The sequence below is a fragment of the Catharus ustulatus genome, chromosome 20 (assembly GCF_009819885.2).
Source record: "Catharus ustulatus isolate bCatUst1 chromosome 20, bCatUst1.pri.v2, whole genome shotgun sequence".
NCBI classification, from domain to species: Eukaryota; Metazoa; Chordata; class Aves; order Passeriformes; family Turdidae; genus Catharus; species Catharus ustulatus.
Window position 1 is genome coordinate 9781782 of NC_046240.1, and position 19580 is coordinate 9801361.

The 19580-nt window shown below is 45.5% G+C and overlaps 1 protein-coding gene across 3 annotated transcripts in view; it reads right to left on the reverse strand.

The window, feature by feature from the left end:
• ABCA5 (ATP binding cassette subfamily A member 5) overlaps positions 1–18997 on the reverse strand; it is a 39158-nt gene extending 20161 nt beyond the window's left edge. The window contains exons 1-16 of one of the 3 annotated variants that reach the window (XM_033076490.1): positions 18899–18997; positions 16000–16135; positions 14078–14191; positions 12810–13014; positions 11906–12064; positions 11612–11709; positions 9894–10123; positions 8578–8719; positions 7133–7321; positions 6788–6935; positions 5951–6119; positions 3935–3993; positions 2612–2722; positions 2231–2406; positions 1587–1706; positions 266–404 (exon numbers count right to left, since the gene is read on the reverse strand). In XM_033076490.1, coding sequence (XP_032932381.1) covers positions 266–404; positions 1587–1706; positions 2231–2406; positions 2612–2722; positions 3935–3993; positions 5951–6119; positions 6788–6935; positions 7133–7321; positions 8578–8719; positions 9894–10123; positions 11612–11709; positions 11906–12064; positions 12810–13014; positions 14078–14182 — 2050 coding nt within the window. In that variant the 5' untranslated portion in view covers positions 14183–14191; positions 16000–16135; positions 18899–18997. Of the gene's footprint in view, positions 1–265; positions 405–1586; positions 1707–2230; positions 2407–2611; positions 2723–3934; positions 3994–5950; positions 6120–6787; positions 6936–7132; positions 7322–8577; positions 8720–9893; positions 10124–11611; positions 11710–11905; positions 12065–12434; positions 12439–12809; positions 13015–14077; positions 14195–15999; positions 16136–18898 lie in introns of those variants that run through there. The other 2 variants (XM_033076489.1, XM_033076491.1) reach the window with 2 other exon arrangements.
• Positions 18998–19580: the final 583 nt, after the last annotated feature.

The following is a 19580-nucleotide window of genomic DNA, read 5'->3' on the forward strand; positions in this document are numbered from 1 at the left end:
AAAGCAGAGGAAAGCTCTCTCCTGCTGCCCACTGCACACAGCCCAGTGTGTGTGAAGGATGTGGGGAAGCCAGTGCAGACTCTGACAACAAACTCTGCACCTCTTCTTTCCTCCTTCACTGCTGGAACCAGCCTGAAGGCTGCAGAACTCAATATCCAACAGCACCAGAACACTCTGGGGATGTGAGCAACACAAAGACACGGGGCTGGGGACAAGAGCTGGGCTTTGCTGGGCTGAGGAGCAGGGTTGGGCAGGGCAGGCTCACCAGCCAGGATGTCAGCCTCGTCCATGAAGTGGGTGCTGAACACAGTCACCCCCTTGGCTTTCCTGCTCCTCAGCAGGTTCCAGACGATGTGGCGCGAGCAGGGATCCATCCCTGCCGTGGGCTCGTCCAGCAGCAGCACCTGGGGCACAAGCAGCAGGGTTTTACAGAGCTCAGTGATCCCATCCCAGCACAGCCAGCAGGGTTTTACAGAGCCTGAGCTCAGTGATCCCATCCTAGCACAGCCAGGTTTTACAGAGCCTGAGCTCAGTGATCCCATCCCATCCCAGTAGGGTTTTACAGAGCTCAGTGATCCCATCCCAGCACAGCCAGCAGGGTTTTACAGAGCCTGAGCTCAGTGATCCCATCCCAGCACAGCCAGGAGGGTTTTACAGAGCCTGAGCTCAGTGATCCCATCCCAACAAAACCAGCAGAGTTTTACAGAGCCTGAGCTCAGTGATCCCATCCCAGCACAGCCAGCAGGGTTTTACAGAGCCTGAGCTCAGTGTTCCCATCCTAACAGAACCAGCAGGGTTTTACAGAGCCTGAGCTCAGTGATCCCATCCCAGCTCAAGCAGCAGGGTTTGTCTGAAACCTGCCAGGTATTCCTCTGAAACTGGGAACATCCCAGACTAACAAGCTTTTGTCACTGTGCTTTGAATAAATCCATCTCCTGTTGTGGCAAATGGAGAAATCCTGCAATGAATTAATGCCCCAGCCTGTTTCATTCTGGTTCCAACAGAATTCTGTGGTAGAATCACAACTTGGCCATGGATTCACTCTTTCTGCTGAGGGTTAAATGCACACACCTGCTTTTAAACCCCCAGGAACTGTCACACACATCATTTATAACCACAGATCTCAAAGCAGTCCCCATCCTCACAGGCCAGAAATGACAGAGCTGTAACACAAAAGAGCTCTCTGCCTCTGTTCCTGCTGCTGGGGGGCTTGGGGAGAAAAGCATCCAACAATTTCACTGCTGGGGGAGAAATGCTTCCTGCCAGAAATTACACACAAAACTTTGCCACACCATTTATCAGCCAAAGAGATCAAACCCAAAATTGCTGCCATTACCTGAGCCTCAAGCACAAAGGCTGAGAGATTGAAATGATTGTAATTAAACCACAAACGAAGGAAAAAAGGCTCTCAAAGGAACAATTTCTGCATTTTGCACATTAGTTGGTTTTGACAAGAGAGACCAAGCCTCGGATCAGTAACACCAAGCTGGGAATAATTCTATCCCTCTCCCCTGGGAATAATTCCATCCCTCTCCCCTGGGAATAATTCCATCCCTCTCCCCTGGGAATAATTCCATCCCTCTCACCTTGGGGTTCCCAAGAACAGCAACTCCCACTGACAGCCTCCTCTTCTGCCCCCCACTCAATTTTTTGGCTTGATTGTCCCTGATGGGCTGCATCTCCAAATCCAGCAATACCTTCTGCACCTGGAAAACACAAGAACCACATTTATTGTTAAAAAAAAAATTATAAATTTTTTAAACCAGATTGTTAACAATTAACATTCAAATAAACTGCTGCTGGTTCCCAGTGTGTTCTGTATAACTGCACAACCTACACACAAAGTTTAGTGGTGTCTATAACTGGGCCTAAATGCCAGATTTAAAACTTCAATCTCAGGAAAAATATTTATCCTTGTCTAATGTCTCTGTGCATTGCACCAGGAAGCAATATTTCCCTGCAGAAGGAAAACCCTGCAAGGATATTTTGATTTACAGGTTAAAAAATATGTGAACTGCACAACCTACACACAAAGTTTAATGGTGTCTATAACTGGGCCTAAATGCCAGATTTAAAACATTTCATGGGCATTTCAATCTCAGGAAAAATTAAAACTTTATCCTTGTGTAATGTCTCTGTGCATTGTACCACGAAGCAAAAGGAAAACCCTGCAAGGATATTTTGATTTACAGGTTAAAAAAGCTCCTTTAAGACAAGCCAGGTGAGTCACCTCCTGGATGAGGTCGTTCTGAGGGATGCCCTTGATGGCAGCGAAGATGGAGAGGTTCTCCTCCACGGTCAGGATGTCGAAGTGGATGTCGGACTGGGGGCACACCCCGGCCATCTGCCTCACCTCCAGCATCTCATCGATCTCTGACACCCTGTGCCCATAGACTGACACAAACCCTGCAAGGAATCAACACCAAATCCCACAGTGGGCTGGGCTGGAGTGGGCATTAAAGCTCATCTCATTGCCACCCTCTGCCCTGGGATGGGAACTCTCCTCTGGAAAGGGAATCAGCAGAGGGAATTTTACAGCTCTGCATGGACAGAAGTGCAAGGGGGCTCTTTCAGACTGACCCAAAGGGCTCCCAGGCTGGTCTGCACTCACCATCAGTGGGAGGGCACAGCCCACAGAGGATGTTCATCAGCGTCGTCTTGCCGGTGCCGCTGTGCCCCAGCAGCGCCGTGATCTGCCCCTCGTAGATGTCAAAGGATAAATCTGCTCCCAGGGCACAGCAAGAGGGGTCAGGGTGGGATCCTGGCCAGCTCCTGCCCCGCCTCAATCCCAATGCTCAATCCCAATGCTCAATCCCAGTGCTCAACCCAATGTTCAATCCCAATGCTCAATCCCAACGCTCAATCCCAACACTCAATCCCAATGCTCAACCCCAATGTTCAATCCCAATACTCAATCCCAATGCTCAATCCCAATGCTCAATCCCAACACTCAATCCCAATGCTCAACCCCAATGTTCAATCCCAATGCTCAATCCCAATGCTCAATCCCAATGCTCAATCCCAACACTCAATCCCAACACTCAATCCCAATGCTCAACCCCAATGTTCAATCCCAATGCTCAATCCCAACACTCAATCCCAACACTCAATCCCAATGCTCAACCCCAATGTTCAATCCCAATGCTCAATCCCAATGCTCAATCCCAATGCTCAATCCCAACACTCAATCCCAACACTCAATCCCAATGCTCAACCCCAATGTTCAATCCCAATGCTCAATCCCAACACTCAATCCCAACACTCAATCCCAATGCTCAACCCCAATGTTCAATCCCAATGCTCAACCCCAATGTTCAATCCCAATACTCAATCCCAGTGCTCAACCCAGTGTTCAATCCCAATGCTCAACCCCAATGTTCAATCCCAACACTCAATCCCAATGCTCAATCCCAATGCTCAACCCAAATGCTCAATCCCAATGCTCAACCCAAATGTTATATCCCAATGCTCAATCCCAATGCTCAATCCCAATGTTCAATCCCAAAGCTCAATCCCAATGCTCAATCCCAGTGCTCATTTTTGGGGTTGCACTCACACTCTGCCTGGAGGACACCCCATGGCCAGGCTGGGATGGTCCCACACCCCCACTGGGGGTGGCCATGTTTCAAAGGCACCCAGGGAGAGGAGGTGACAGCATCAGGGAGGTGGGGCAGGGGAGGTGACATCACACACAGGCAGAGGAGGAATTGGGGTGACGCCAGCAGGCATTCCTCAGGGGTGAGGGCTTGTTTTTGGGGTGCTGGTTTAGACAGCACTGTGTGACAGAGGACACACACAGGCACATCTGGCATTCAGGGCCCCACCCCTCCCAAAGAAACCAAACCCAGCCTGAACTGAAACACAAAAGATCACTCAGCAACTCAGCTACTGCTCCCCTGCATCCCAGGATGCTAAAAAGCTGAAATGTTCTCACTTCTGAGAGCCTCCACGGTTTCCCCCTTTTTCCTGAATGTTTTCTGAACACAGCTGATCCTGGAAGAAGACACATCATGGCATCAACTATTTCAGCACCTTTACATGGCATTTTGAGTCATCAAACTCAGCAACAACCACAACAAACCAACACAAGTGGCACCAGATGTGTTATAAACTCATTGAGGCAAGTCAAGAGACTGGACAGATGTTCCCAAAACTCTGCCCATCTCCATCCCGGCATCAGAAAGCTTTTCCTGGTCACCCTCTAAGGTATTTCCTGAATTATTTCAAATCTGAGTCTCTTTCACAGGGTGGAACAATGCACTAGAGGCTTCCCAAGGGAGGAAAGGGAACAGTTACTGCCCAGCAGCTGCACAACACAACAGGAGACTCCACAGACATGAGGTGTTAACAGAATGGACTCCAAAGATGTGATTCCTGACAGCCCTTGATCAAAATCAGGTAAAACAAAGCAGAGAAAGATAAAAACTTTCCTTCCAGCCCTGCAGCTCTTCTAAAGGAAAAGAACAGCCAGTTAGTCTGGAGGCACCAAATCAAGGATGGATTTTGGAAGCCTCATCACCCTGAAAGTGAGGATGGTGAGTGGATTTTGGAGGGTGAGTAATGGGGAAGAGAATGAGTATGAAAAAATAAAACTTGCACATGGAAAAATGACAAGACTGTGTGAAAATGCTGGAGCTGGTGGAGGGATGATGTGGAAAGAGTCCTGGGAGGATGAATAATGCAACAACAGCCACAGTGCTCTCAGGGGAACATCAGGATTAAAACTGGGCTCCTGAACCTGGGGCAGATCCCAAAGAGATGGGGGTGGTGTGGACAACACAGAACTGCTGCTCACTGAACTCAAATATTCGGGATTAGTGAAGCCAGCCAGGAGTGGAGATGCAGAGTTCCCCATCTCCCATGTGGATACACCACTGGGGAATCATGGAAACAAGAGCTAAAAGGACACTGGAAACAACAGCTCAAAAACCCCAAAGAGCACAGGACAGCAAGACAAGAGGTGACACAAAGCACAGCACTAAAGGTGACAGAGTGGACATCATTGCTCTGTTTGCTTTCACCCTCTTGTGTGTGGTAACTGGGCAGAACCACCATGGAACTCCCCTCTGGTCTGGGAGAACACCACAAACCAGAATTCTGGTTTTTCCCCTCAAATTTGCACCCCCAGGAGCTGAATCCAACAGCAGAGCCAGGGTTCCAACATCTGCAAACAACCTCTACAAACAACATCTGTAAACATCTGCAAACATCTGCAACTAACAGCTGCACCCAACCTCTGCAAACATCTGCAACCATCTGCAATCATCTGCAGCCAACATCTGCACCCAACATCTGCAAACATAATCTGTAACAACCTCTGCACCCAACATCTGCAAACATCTGCACCCAGCATCTGCAACCAACATCTGCAACCAACAGCTGCAAACAACCTCTGCAAACATCTGCAACCACCATCTGTAACCAACATCTGCACCCAACATCTGCAACCAACAGCTGCACCCAACATCTGCAAACAACATCTGTAACAACCTCTGCACCCAACAGCTGCAAACAACATCTGTAACAACCTCTGCACCCAACATCTGCAAACATCTGCACCCAGCATCTGCACCCAACATCTGCAACAAACAGCTGCAAACATCTGCAATCAACATCTGCACCCAATATCTGCACCCAACATCTGCAACCAACAGCTGCAACCAACAGCTGCAAACAGCTGCACCCAACATCTGCACTGAACATCTGCACCCGCTCACAGCCTCAGTGAGAAACCCAGGGGGTGGCAAAGCAGCAGGGCTGGGCAGGGGAACTCAGCCCCCACCAAAGGCTCTCCCCAAAGGCTCTCCCCAAAGGCAGGGATTTCTCCTGGGCCCTGAGGATGGGCTGCTCTGTGTGCAGAGTGCAGCTGCTGCCTGAACCCAGGGCTGCTCCCCAAGCTGCCCCTTGGAGCTGCAGTGAGCTGTGACCCCCAGGCAGGGCAGGGGCTCACCTGATGGCTTCCTTGCCCTGGAATTCTGCAGGCACAGGCTCCACAATCTCACTGAAGCTCAGGCTGCCATTGATGCTGCTCTCATAGAGCTCCTTGTAGTTTTTCCTGTGCTTTGACCAAAAGGAGGGTTTCATGAAGAAAAAGGGCGAGCGGCGCAGGCCAAACTCCCCTGGGGGACAGCAAAAAATGGATTAAAATTAATTAATTAATTCCTCAGCACCAACCACAAACATCCCTCAGCTCCTCCTGCAGCCAGCCCACACTCTGCTCCTGAGCAGTTCCATCAGCCAAATTCCCACCTAAGCCAGGATTCTCCTTCCCCACTCTGGCAGCTCCACTTTTGCTGAGTATTTAAATAAATGTGCAAAGCTTCTATTGCAGAGAAATCCCCAGTGCTGAATGAGCAGTGAATTAAATGTGGCAGGGAGAAAAGAGAGGTGAACAGAGCTGAGGGGCTTAACCAGGCTTTAATCTCAATATTAACAACTTTATTCTGTGTTTTAGGTTCAGCTGCTTCTGTCACAGGGAGAGATCTGGGACAGGCAGAGCAGACTTTGATTCCCAGCCCTCCAAGAGGAAATTGTGAAGGCTGAGGTTGTAATTAACTCAGGAAGTTTTTCCTCTACAAATAGGGGAAAATTAAGTTTTTTAAGGCCAGGCCAAAACCCCTCCTCACACTTCACAGTTTTAACAGCATATAAATAATTTCGGATAAAAGTATAAAATTCTATGTGAAAACAGCATCACCTCCTTTGTCCACAGAATTTATAATTTAGCCTGGGGGGCTCAGGATTTCAGGGTGATCCTCCCACAGCCCAGCTTCTGTCAGGAGCTCACCTGGGATCACCTGGTCAAGGTAGACAGCTACAAGCAGGTAGAAGATGCTGTCCAGCACCAGGAGAACCAGAGAGATGCAGAGAGGGTAAGGACCAGCATTGATGTTTGCAAATGTTGCCCCATCTTCATAATCCTCCAGGTGCATGACCTGCAGGGACAGGAATCACACACCAAAAAGGAAAAAAAAAACACAAAAAGGAAAAAAATCACAGTGCAAAATTTGGCAAAAAAATCCCAAAATAATGAGAAAATAATGAAAAAATAATGACATTACAATGGACACAGAGAGTAACAGTTGCTTCACACTGCTGGATGTTTATTCATGAAATAAAGGAGGGGATTTACCTGAGCTACACCAATCAGGAAGCTGCACTGACACAAAGGGCTGAGGATCCACACGAAGGATTTGGGGAAATCCTCCAGCAGGACGATGTTGAGACCCACAAAGCCAAAAACCAGAGTCGCCAGGAACTCCACAATCCCCACGTGCTTGGACTTCTTAAACAGAGGAGTCAGCATCAGGGCAAAGAACACCTGAGGGAGGGGGAAAAGCAGAGAGGAAGATACTGTAAAAATAATAAAATAATAAAATAACAAATATTAAAATAATAAAATAATAAAGTGATAAAATAATAAATTACAAAAAATATAAAAGTATAAAAGTATAAAAATATAAAAATAAAAATATAAAAATATAAAAAATAAAAATATAAAAATATAAAAATATAAAAATATAAAAATATAAAAATATAAAAATATAAAAATATAAAAATATAGAAATGAAATATAGAAATATAAAAATACAAATCAGAAGAAGAAGAAGATAGAAATTGTGTAGAAAAACTAAGGGAAGTATCATAGCTGCCTCTGACAATCAGAATTTTCCTGGTACAGTCACCACAGTATTCACCCACACACAATCATGGAATCATTTTCAGCTGGAAAAGACTTTCAAGATCGAGTCCAACTGTTCCTCTGATGAACTCAGACAAGCAAGTGGATACATAAATATATTTATAATGTAGTTTTTTATCTTTTTCTGGCAGTTTATTATGGTTTTAGCATCACACTCTGTAGTAACATGAAATGCTTTGAAGAGGACCTGGGCTGCATAGTTGTTCTGGGGTTTAAAGTAAAATCCTGATGATTTTAAACTCATATTTTAGGAAGGAAAAGCATTTTTCACAGTGATGGGTGACAGCTGTACCACATCCCACAAACAGGAGAAAACCCAAGGAAGGGAGGGGACAGCTCAGAGCCCAGCACTGCAGGGACATTTACCCCAAATATTCTGGGAACAAGAGGGAAAGGAACAAAACCATCAAACCCAGGGATTTGAAGTGATCAGAGCCAGGAACACTCACTGAGGAGAATCCATTTTCCCAGTGGTACCTGGACAAAACATGGGCAAACCTGCCTGGATCCCAGTTGGGATGTGACACAGAATCTGCCAGGATTTACAGCCAGATTAAACAACCTGGGCAGTCCCTGGATGTGCCATTTCTTGGGGTGAGGGTGGGGTTTTATGGGATTTTGTGGGATTTGATGGGGTTTGGTGAGGTGAAAACTCAAATCTTGATAATTTTAAACTCATATTTTAGGAGGGAAAAGCGTTTTTCACAGTCATGGGTGACAGCTGTACCACATCCCACAAACAGGAGAAAACCCAAGGGAGGGAGGGGACAGCTCAGAGCCCAGCACTGCAGCAACATTTACCCCAAATATTCTGGGAAGGGAACAAAACCATCAAACCCCCAGGATTTGAAGTGATCAGAGCCAGGAACACTCACTGAGGACACTCCATAGAGGAAGAACAGGAGGAAGATGACAAAGGCACTGCTCTGGGGGAACAGGGACGAGGCTGTGGCGATCACTGCCATCAGGATGGACATGACAAAAATCAGGCTCACATAGAGCAGCACCCAGGACAGCCTAGGGAGAGAAAAAAGGGGGAAAAAAACAGAAAAATTAATCAATCTCCAGCCACACAAACAGCAAAACCCAACACACTTTAATATTCCAGACAGCTGCAAGCATGCAACAAAATCTAAATAATTTTTGATTATTGGGATTGTTGTGGGCACACAGAGAGCCAGGGGAGCTGGGGATGCACAATCAGGTGATTCACCATTGCTTTCTGCATAATTCATTCTCTGGTATAAGTAAAAGAAGGTAACAGAGCCACAGGTTTCAATAATTCAAGAAATTCTGTTTAAAATTTAATACAGGGTGCTGGGCAGGGAAATAAAATCCTGCCCTGCTGGAAAGCAGAGCTGTGAGTGTGGGAGCAGCTCTGACCTCAGCAAACAGGGGTGGTTTGTGTCCAGGTAGTAAAGAAATGACAAATTTCCTCTGAAACAACTGAAAAAAAATCACCCCAAGCACCCCAGGTGGCTGTTTCAGTGCAGATGTGAAAACTCTGCCAGAAAAGGCAAAACAAATCCTGGTTTTATCTCCTCAGCTATCAATGATTTCAAATTAACACATTTAAAAAATATTCTATTGCCCAGGCCAATTTTCATCAGAAAATTAAAAACCTGTGGCTGAGACTGTTCTGGCACATTAAAATTATGGAGCTGGATTAATTAAATGATGTGCCAGGCTGCAGGTTACCTGTTGAGCTTCCAGGAAAGGAGGCAGTGAGCCAAAAATGCTTAAAAACCTCCACAAAAACCTCACACATGATGAGGTTTAATCCCTCCAAGTTTGGTGTAGCTTTACATGAATAAATGCAGCAGGATAAATTATTAAAATATTCATATTTTCATGGCACTGGTCTCTCTGATTGTACAGAACATCTCAGATTTTGGTTGTTTTCAGTTTAAGACTGAAAAAAACTTAAGAATTGGAGGGTGGGATAGAAACATTTTTTTTATATTTTATATTTACATATATTATAATTTATATTATTATATAGTCATTATTATTATATTATGTATTATTTTATTATATATATTATTAAATAGATTATATATTAAATATATAATTTATATTTAATTTCTATTTATATTTAAATATATTTATATGGGCTTTTTTAAATTTATTTCTTTATATTTCTTCACTTTTTTTTTTAATAATTAACAGGTTATACCAAACACTCACATACCAGAAGGCAGTGTCATGGAGTCCCAAAATTTTCAAGAACTCCTTCAGCTTCCTCTCCTTTTCTGCCACGATGTGAATTGCCAAATAATACCCAAAGGGGGAGAAGGCAATCACCAGGTAAATTAAAATGATGGCACGAGGGAAATTATCGATTTCCACCACTGCAGCCTCGCCCATGACCATGGCTCTGGTGAGATCCAGCTGCTCCCAAACTGAATGATTTGTTTTCAGCTGGAAAGAAAAGGAAGAAAGAGTTATTTTGATATTTTTTCTGATTTTTCAGCCTTATCCCAATCATTTCACCCTTGCTGGCAGGGTGAGATCTGGAAAACCCAAAACTTTCCTGACCCCAAATCCCCAAATCCCTGCCAAAAGCTGGGGATAAAATTAAAAAAATTAAAATTAAAAAATTTCTGAATTTCTGTCACTTAAAAAGATGGAATTTGCTGTCACCATGAGCAGGGTGAGGGGAGGGAAATTGGGAAAATTGCTGAGCAATGCTGGCACCAAAATAAGGAAAATTCTGCATTCCTCTGTCTGGAATTTTGGAGTGAGTATTTGTGTTCTGAGGAGAGATGTGCTGGATCACAGGGGATGGGAATGGAGAGAAAAATCCTCAAAATCCAACCCAAGATGGGAATGGAGAGAAAAATCCTCATCATCCAACCCAAAATTGAAATAAAACCAAAAATCCTCATAACCCAACTCAAGATGGAAATAAAGACAAAAATCCCCATAACTCAACCCAAGATGGAAATAAAAACAAAAATTCTCATAATCCAACCCAGGATGGAAATGGAGAAAAATCTTCATAATCCAACCCAAGGTGGAAATAAAAACAAAAATCCTCAAAATCCAACTCAGCAGCATTGGGGACATCCTGGAAAAAACATTCCTGGACAAACCACTCTGGGATCTGACAGAGAATCTGCCAGGATTTACAGCCAGAATGAACAACCTGGGCAGCCCCTGGAGGTGCCATTTCTGGGGTGAGGGTGGGATTTTCTGGGATTTTGTGGGATTTTATTGAGTTTGATGGGATTTGCTGTGGTTTGGTGGGATTTTATTTGGTTTGATGGGATTTGGTGGGATTTTTAATGGGATTTTATAGGGTTTGATGGGGTTTTTATGGGGTTTGATGGGATTTTATTGAGTTTGATGGGGTTTGATAGGATTTGTTGGGGTTTGATGGGATTTGATGGGGTTTGATGGGATTTTATGGGATTTTTAATGGGATTTGATGGGGTTTTATGGGATTTGATGGGGTTTGGTGGGATTTGATGGGATTTGATGGGGTTTTTACGGAATTTCATGGATTTGATGGGATTTGATGGGGTTTGATGGGGATTGATGGGGTTGCATGGGATTTGATGGGTTTTTTAATGGGATTTGATGGGGTTTTTTGGGGTTTGATGGGGTTGTATGGGATTTGATGGGTTTTTTAATGGGATTTGATGGGGTTGTATGGGATTTGATGGGATTTGATGGGGTTTGATGGGGTTTGATGGGGTGTTATGGGATTTGATGGGGCTTGATTAGGTTTGATGGGATTTGGTGGGATTTTTAATGGGATTTGATGGGGTTGTATGGGATTTTATGGGGTTTTTTGGGGTTTGGTGGGGTTTTTGGGGTTTGATGGGGTTGTATGGGGTTTTATGGGATTTGATGGGGTTTGATGGGGATTGATGGGGTTTTTTGGGGTTTGGTGGTGGTTCTGACCTGGATGATGGCAGCATCGATGCAGGCCTGCAGTGCTGTGAACCCTGAGCTCCAGTAGGTCACTGACTCACAGCTCTTCCTCAGGCTGGAGCACGTGGCTGCAGAAAAAATTGGCAACTCTCAGCATCAGCATCCCTCCCAAACCAACACATTCCACCAAAACCCCCCCCAAAAAAAACCAAATTCCAACTGCCCTGCTCCCCGCCACCAACCCCTCAAACCAATCTATGCAACAGCAGGGCAAAAAAAATGGTTAAAAAATAAAAATATGGGATGATCTTGCAGCTTTTGCACCTCTGGATTCTGTGTAGAGGGAGGACATGGCAATGGAGTCGTGGAATCTCAGCTGGTAGGACATGGAGTCCTTGAACACCACCCCCACAAAGTTGGAGGGTTTCAGAAAACTCGCCTCTTCCAGCTCCTCCTCACTCAGATACTCCTCTGTTGTCAGGCCTGGGAGAATTAAGTGAAAATTACTCATTTTTTATTCATTCCCTGGCAGCAAAACCAGCAAAAAAACCCCAGACCAATAAATAAACCTCAAAACCAACACCAAAAAAAACCCTAAAACCTAAAAAAAAAATCTCTCACAAACCAGAAAAAATACTCCTGAAATCAATTAAAAAACCACCCAAAACTAACAAAAAAAGGTCTAAAGCCAGAAATAAAAACCCTAAACCAAACCAAATCAAAACAAAAAAACCCCAACCAAACAAAAATAAAAAAAAAGAAAAATTGGAATTGGTAATCTGGAAAATAAACAGATTTTTTCCACTGAGCTCCCACTTCAAACAGAGATATAAAAGGATTTCATGTGTGATACCATCCTCAAAAGTTATCCAAAGCCACTTTCTTCATGATTTCCCGTGGGGGCCTAAAAACATTAAAAAAACCCCAAAACCAGCAAAAAAAACACCCCAAACCAACAAATAAACCCCTAAAACCAGAAAAAAAAACCACCTAAAAAAACCCAAAACCAAAACCAAAAAAAACATTAAAACCAGGAAAAAAAAAAACCAAAAAAACAAAAAACCCCAAAAAACAACCAAAAAAAGACCCAAAAAATCGAAAACCAACCAAAAGACCTCAAAACTTTCATATTCCCTCCTCTGGAGAATAAACAGAATTTTTCCACTGAGCTCCCACTTCAAACAGAGATATAAGAAGTGAAAAATAAAAAGGGTTGAAGGTGTGATACCATCCTCAAAGTTATCAAAAGCCACTTTCTTCATGATTTCCCTGGTCAGGACCGTGGGGGGGGTGTAGCCAATGACAAAATTCAGCAGCACTGAGGTGTCCAGGGGGCCCAGGTCTGTGGTGGGCACCTCATCATATTTCCTGTGAGGGTGCATCATGCTCATCAGGATCAGCCAGAAGAGGAAAAACAGTGGGAAAAGCACCTCCTGTACAAAAAAAAAAGGGATATTTTGAAATTTGGTGTTTTAAAGGGTTAAAAAAAATCGTTATGTACTCATCAGGATCAGGCAAAACACAACAACAGGGAAAAAGCACTTCCTACACCAAAAAAAATTTGAATATTTTGAAATTTGGTATTTTAAAGGGTTAAAAAAAATCGTTATGTATTCATCAGGATCAGGCAAAAAAAAACAACAGGGGAAATGCACCTCCTGTATTAAAAAAAAATTGAATATTTCAAATACTTCATCATACACTCATCAGGATCAGGCAAAACATAACAACAGGGGAAAAGCACTTCCTGCACAAAAAAACATGGGTTATTTTGAAATTTGGTATTTTAATGGGTTAAAAATCTCATTAGGTACTCATCAGGAGCAGCCAGGACAGAGAAATTAGTGGGAAAAGCATTTCCTGCAGACAAAAAATATGGAATATTTTGAAATTCAGTACTTTAAAGGGTAAAAAAACTCATTATGTGCTCATCAGAATCGGTCAAAACACAACAACAGGGGAAAAGCACCTCCTGCACAAAAAAATCGAATATTTTGAAATTTGGTATTTTAAAGGGTTAAAAATCTCATTCTGTACTCATCAGGATCATCCAGAACAAGAAAAGCAGCAGGAAAAGCACCTCCTGCACACAAAAATATGGAATATTTTGAAATTTGGTATTGTAAAGGGTTAAAAATCTCATTATGTACTCATCAGGAGCAGCCAGGACAGGAAAAACAGTCGGAAAAAAACCTCCTGCTCAAAAAAATATGGGATATTTTGAAATTCAGTACTTTAAAGGGTAAAAAAACTCATTATGTGCTCATCAGGATCAGCCAGAACAGGAAAAATTAGTGGGAAAAGAATGAGTATTTCAAAAGGAATAATAATAACAATGATAACAATAATAATAACAACAATGATAATAATATCACTAATAACAATAACAACAATAATAATAACAACAACAATAATAACAATAATAACAATAACAATAATAGTAATAGTAACAATAATTTCTGTTCATAATACTTGCTGTCCTGGAGCCCCCCTCACCTGGACACTGCTTTTCTTAGTCCTGCACTTAATGAGACAATTCTTGAAGAGCAGAGCTCGGGTTTGCCTCCACACCCCTGCTTCCCTGGGGGCAGCCGCTGCCATCTTGCAGCACTGCTTTAAGAAGAAAAAAAAAATAGAAATTTTTATATCAATTTTTATTAAATGACAAAACAATTCCCAAAGCTGAGGCCAAGCAGCTGCAGCATTGAGCGCTGTTTATTTTTATATTTTCACAGGAAGGTTTCACTCACGGTTTTTCGTCTTTTAATGCCTTGTGACACGTGTTATGTGCCTGTTATGTTATACATGTTATGTTCTATGTTATTGTATTGGGTTACAACACAGAGTGTGATAAAAGGTATCTGTTCTATCACCATCTGTTGAGGGTGGGGGCAGTGATCCTGATCTCTGCAGGAGATATTCTGCTAATGGGCCATCCATTGAAACCAGGCAGGGCATTGTTCTTTATCTTTTCACAACCCATCCTTCCTCCAGCCAGTCATTTTCTGCTCATGGCCATTGAGTCCCACTGTGGCACTGATAAAATTACTGCATCCCATTGGGAGTTGCTCCAGCCAGGGGGAAGAGCTCAACATTTCTTACCAAGATAAAAACAGAGGTTTTGGGACACTAAGGGAGCCCCTTTCTCCACTGGACTCCAGAGGAAAACCGGATTTCTCCACATCCCCACTGGAGCTCCGGAGGGAAACTGCACCTTGTACAGGAGCACTGCTCCAACTGAGCCACATCTGTCACTGCAGGAGGATGCAGCCACCATGGGATGGGACTGCTGCCAACACCCTGCCTGACGGGTGTCAGGCTGTACTCTGACTGTGTCAGGGTTTGGGGTTTGTTCTTTGTAGTGCTGTATTTCTATTTTAATTTCCCTAGTAAAGAACTGTTATTCCTAATTCCCATATTTTTTCCTGAAAGCCCCTTGATTTCAAAATTATAATAATTTGGAGGGAGAGGGTTTACATTCTCCATTTCAAAGAGAAGCTCCTGCCTTTCTCAGCAGACACCTGTCCTCCAAACTAGGACTGTTATGTTTTTATGTTATGTTGTACATATTTTATGTGCCTGTTATGTTATACATGTTATGTGTTATGTTATGCATGTTATCTTATCTTAGCTATGTTATGCTATGTTATGTTACCTTATGCACACTTTATGTGCCTGTTATGTTATACCTGTTATGTGTTAAGTTATACACGTTATGTGCCTGTTATATTACACATGCTATGTTTTATGTTGTTATGTTATGTTCTAGGTTATGTGCCTGTTATACATGTTATGTTCTATGTTGTTATGTTATGTTCTAGGTTATGTTATGTTTTTACATGCTATGCACCTTTTATGTTATACACATTATGTTCTATGTTATGTTAAATTGTATTATGTTATGCTATGTTGTATTATGTTATGTTATACACATTATATTCTATTTTATGTTATGTTATGTTATGCTATCTTGTATTATGTTATGTTATACACGTTATGTGCCTGTCACACACAGAAACTGGCAACTGGGAATGAGAGAAATTGGGAACCCAACGGGAATTTGGGCTGAAGATCCCCCCAGGGCAGGACCAGCTCCAGGCCAGCCCACCAGCCCTGACTCAAGCTGGGCTTGTTTCCATTTTTGTGCAGGGAAATTCCAATCCCGAATAGTGCAGTGGGAGCAGGATTGCAGGCTGGAGGAGCTGAGGGCAGGCAGCCAGAGCAGGCAGAGCAGTGCCAGCAGCCCTGGGGCGAGCTGTGCAATTGGCCATGAGTAACCCCCTTCCCTGCTGGAGCCCTGCCAGCACCATGGATTCTGAACCTCCCAGCAGCCCAGGAGTGCTGCACAGAGTGCTGCACGTGGCCTTGGGGAGGGTAACAATAAGTGAAATTAAATGGGAAATGTTTTCTGCACCTACCTGGGGAGGGAGGGAGGCTTGGAGGGCTCTTCTCGCCTGTGTTTTGGCACCTTGGTGCTGCCTGAGGAGGTTGGGGATCAGGGGTCAGTGTCCATCTCCCTCTGTTTCCTCAGCTGGCAATGTTGGGACATCTCACCTGGGCAGGTGAAACAAGAGCAGGAGTGCTCAGAGGGGACAGTGCCACAAACCCTGTGAAAAACTGAATTATTCCTTCAGCCAAAACCCAGTGGAGAGTGGAGGGATCTGTTCCTGACAGCTGCCACCACCCATTCCAGAGGCAGGCTGATGTTCCTGCTGCACACCTCTGGGCTCTCACTTATCTGTCAGACACCACATGGCTCAAACTTCCTTCCCTGGCTGCATTTCAACGGGGAAATCTTTTTTTGGAGCACAGACATCACCTCAGTAATGGGACACAGGAAGTTCCTCAGATGTCAGCACCACTATAAATACACAAATGCTTCATAGCCAGAGCCTGTTTGAGCATGGCAGGGATGAGAGGAGGGAAAAGGGGATAAGGGAAGCAAATCCCTGCTCCCAGGCTGGCTCTCCATGGAGCAGTGACCCCTGCAAGCAGGAGGGATGTGGGGTAAAACTGCACCTCACTGCAACAGCAGCTCTGGGAAGGAATCCCACCTCCAGCCTGGAGTGCTGCCCTCACACTGAGACTTCTTCAAAAATTAGAGTGAAATTAAAAATAAAAAAATATTTTGCTTAAAGGAAAAAAAAAATCCAACCACAAAATGCTTCAACACCAAGCTGTGATAGTAACCAAGCCCTGCAGGAAGGATGAGTACAACTCCTCTGGATATTTTCAGGCAAGAAAAATCCCAGTTTCCCAGCAGCAGCAGAGTGTTTGAAAAATAATCAAAAGCGGCAGCTCTTGCTTACAGGTCATGAAAATCACTGTGCTCGGCCCCCCTGCTCACAGCATGCCCTGAAGTGCCACTGTTTGCACATTCCAAGAGCACTCCCAGGAACAGAAACTCCACTGAGCTCCCTCCTCAACACCACAGCCCCTTCCCTCAGCCACAGTATTTTAATTAAACCCCCAAAACTGGCAAAGATCATTTAACGAGGTTCAAACACCAGTTACTGTTTCTCTAATTATTTTCTATCCACTTCTAAAACCCCAAATCCTCCCACATCCCCACTGGAACTCTGCCAAGCTTTCATTTACATCACCCAGGTTGGAGGAAGGGTCATTTGAAGAATGTTAATTAATTTTTCATATTACACCTGCCACCTCCATGGAAGCTACAGAAGGATGAAGGGCACTGAAGAAGCATCACTTGAACAGTGCAAAACTGTATTTGTGGGAGGAATAAACCCAACCAAAATCCTCTTTGAAATTCCAGATGAAGGAAACGAACACAGAGGCTGAGCAGAAAAAGCTGCCAAAGCATTTTAACTGATTAACAGCAGACAAAATGAAGAGACTCTCAACCTGTGAGAATCCTGCTCAGTTCAGGCACTGTCTTGTGATCTGTGCTGCTCTGGGGTGTGGGTGACACACAAACCCTTGTGGGCATCTCAATCAAAGCCATCCCAGGGGAATGGCTGGATTTGGGCTGTAATTCCACAGCAGAGACGCCAGTGCTTCTTCAATAATGCTCAGATGATCCTCGGGAGCCTCCCCTCCCTTCCCCTGCAAAGGTCACATGGTGGTTTAGTGCTGCACATCACGTTTGCCTTGTCTTTCAAGGCCAAAAAAAAACAACAACCAAACCCAAAAAACCCCAAAACCCAAAGGAAAACCAAACGGGAGGGGTGTCAGTCACAGCTAATTGAGCTGTGCCTCAAGGCAAAAACAACTCATCAGTGAACAAGCCCGTGGAAAGGCAAGAAAACAACATTATTGATCTTGCTGCTACAAGCCAACAGCCGAGGTGGCACTTCAGCAAAACTCTGATGTGCTCTTTGCAGTGCCTCGATTATTTAAATTGAGAGTATAACAACAGAACAGAAACGATTTATGTTGTAGTTTTTAAAAACGGCTGAATTTTCTTCCTTCTCTGAATTTTCTCCCTTATCAGCCCCAAGGACAACCCCTGCCCTGCCTGGGGCTGGAAATCCCTTCCCTCCAAACTCATCCCTGTTTTGCTCTGGGGACAAGGAATGACACGGAGCAGAGCCGGGTCGGGCTGTCCCTGCACAGCTCTCGCAGCATCCTCAGCATCCTCCTGCATCCCTGAGCATCTTCTGAGCATCCTCAGCATCCTCCTGCATCCCTGAGCTTCCTTCTGCATCCCTGAGCATCCTCTGAGCATCCCCGAGCATCCCTGAGCTTCCTCCAGCATCCCTGAGCATCTTCTCAGCATTCCGGGCATCCCCGAGCATCCTCCTGCATCCCTGAGCATCTTCTGAGCATCCCCGAGCATCCTCCTGCATCCCCGAGCATCCTCCTGCATCCCTGAGCATCTCCAACATCCCTGAGCTTCCTCCAGCATCCCTGAGCATCTTCTCAGCATTCCGGAGCATCCCCGAGCATCCCTGAGCATCCCTGAGCATCTCCAACATCCCTGAGCATCTCCAGCACCCTCTGAGCATCTCCAGCACCCTCTGAGCATCTCCAGCATTCCTGAGCATCCCCAGCATCCTTGAGATCCTTTGAGTATCTCCAGTATCCTCTGAGAATCCTCCAACATCCCTGAGCATCTCCAGCATCCCAAAGCATCCTCCCGCATCTCGGAGCATCCTCTGAACATTTCCCGCATCCCGGAGCATCCTCTGAGCATCTCCCGCATCCCGCAGCATCCTCTGAGCATCTCCAGCATCCTCCCGCATCCCCACCGCGCCCGAGCCGCGGGTTCCCCGCGTGTCTCAGAGGGAGGACACTCCTGCTTTCCACACCTCCCTTTTTCCCCGCTCTGAATCGCTGGAAATGCGCTTTTCTCACCGTTTTGCGCGCAGCCCCGCCGGCTCGGCTGCCCCGGCCATCGGCAGCCGCGAGCGGTGACGCGCACCAGGTGCAGCCCAACTCCTCCTCTTCCTCCGCGCTCCTTCCTTCCCCTTCCCGTCCCCGCCGAGAGCGGCCGGGAGGGGCCGGGCCGTGCATGTACCACCGGCCCCGGGACCGCGTGTGCGCGGCGGGGACGGCAAACACAGCCCGAACCCTCGGAACCGCCCGGTACCCTCGGTACTGCTCGGTACCGCCCGGGAGCGCCTGTGCGCGATGGGCACGGCAAACAGAGCCCCGAACCCCCAGTGCCGCCCGGTACCCCCGGTACCGCCTGTCCACGGCGGGGCACGGCAAACAGAGCCCGGTACCCCCGGTATCCCCGGTGCCGCCCGGTACCCCTGGTGCCGCCCGCTCCGCAGTGCCGGGCTGGTCCCTGCTGCTGACCTTCCTCCCCTCCCGGGGACATCCCCGATCCAGGATCCCCCTTCCCTCCCGGTGACTCCATCCTCCCGGTGACCCCCCTTCCCAAGGGCTTGCTCCTCCTGGGGATCTCATTCTCCTGGTGAGCCCCCTCCTCCTCCTCCCAGGCACCCCATTCTCAAGTGACCCCATTCCTCCTGAGCATCCTTTCCCCAGGACCCCATCCTATAGGTGACCAACCCTCCCAAGGACCCCAATC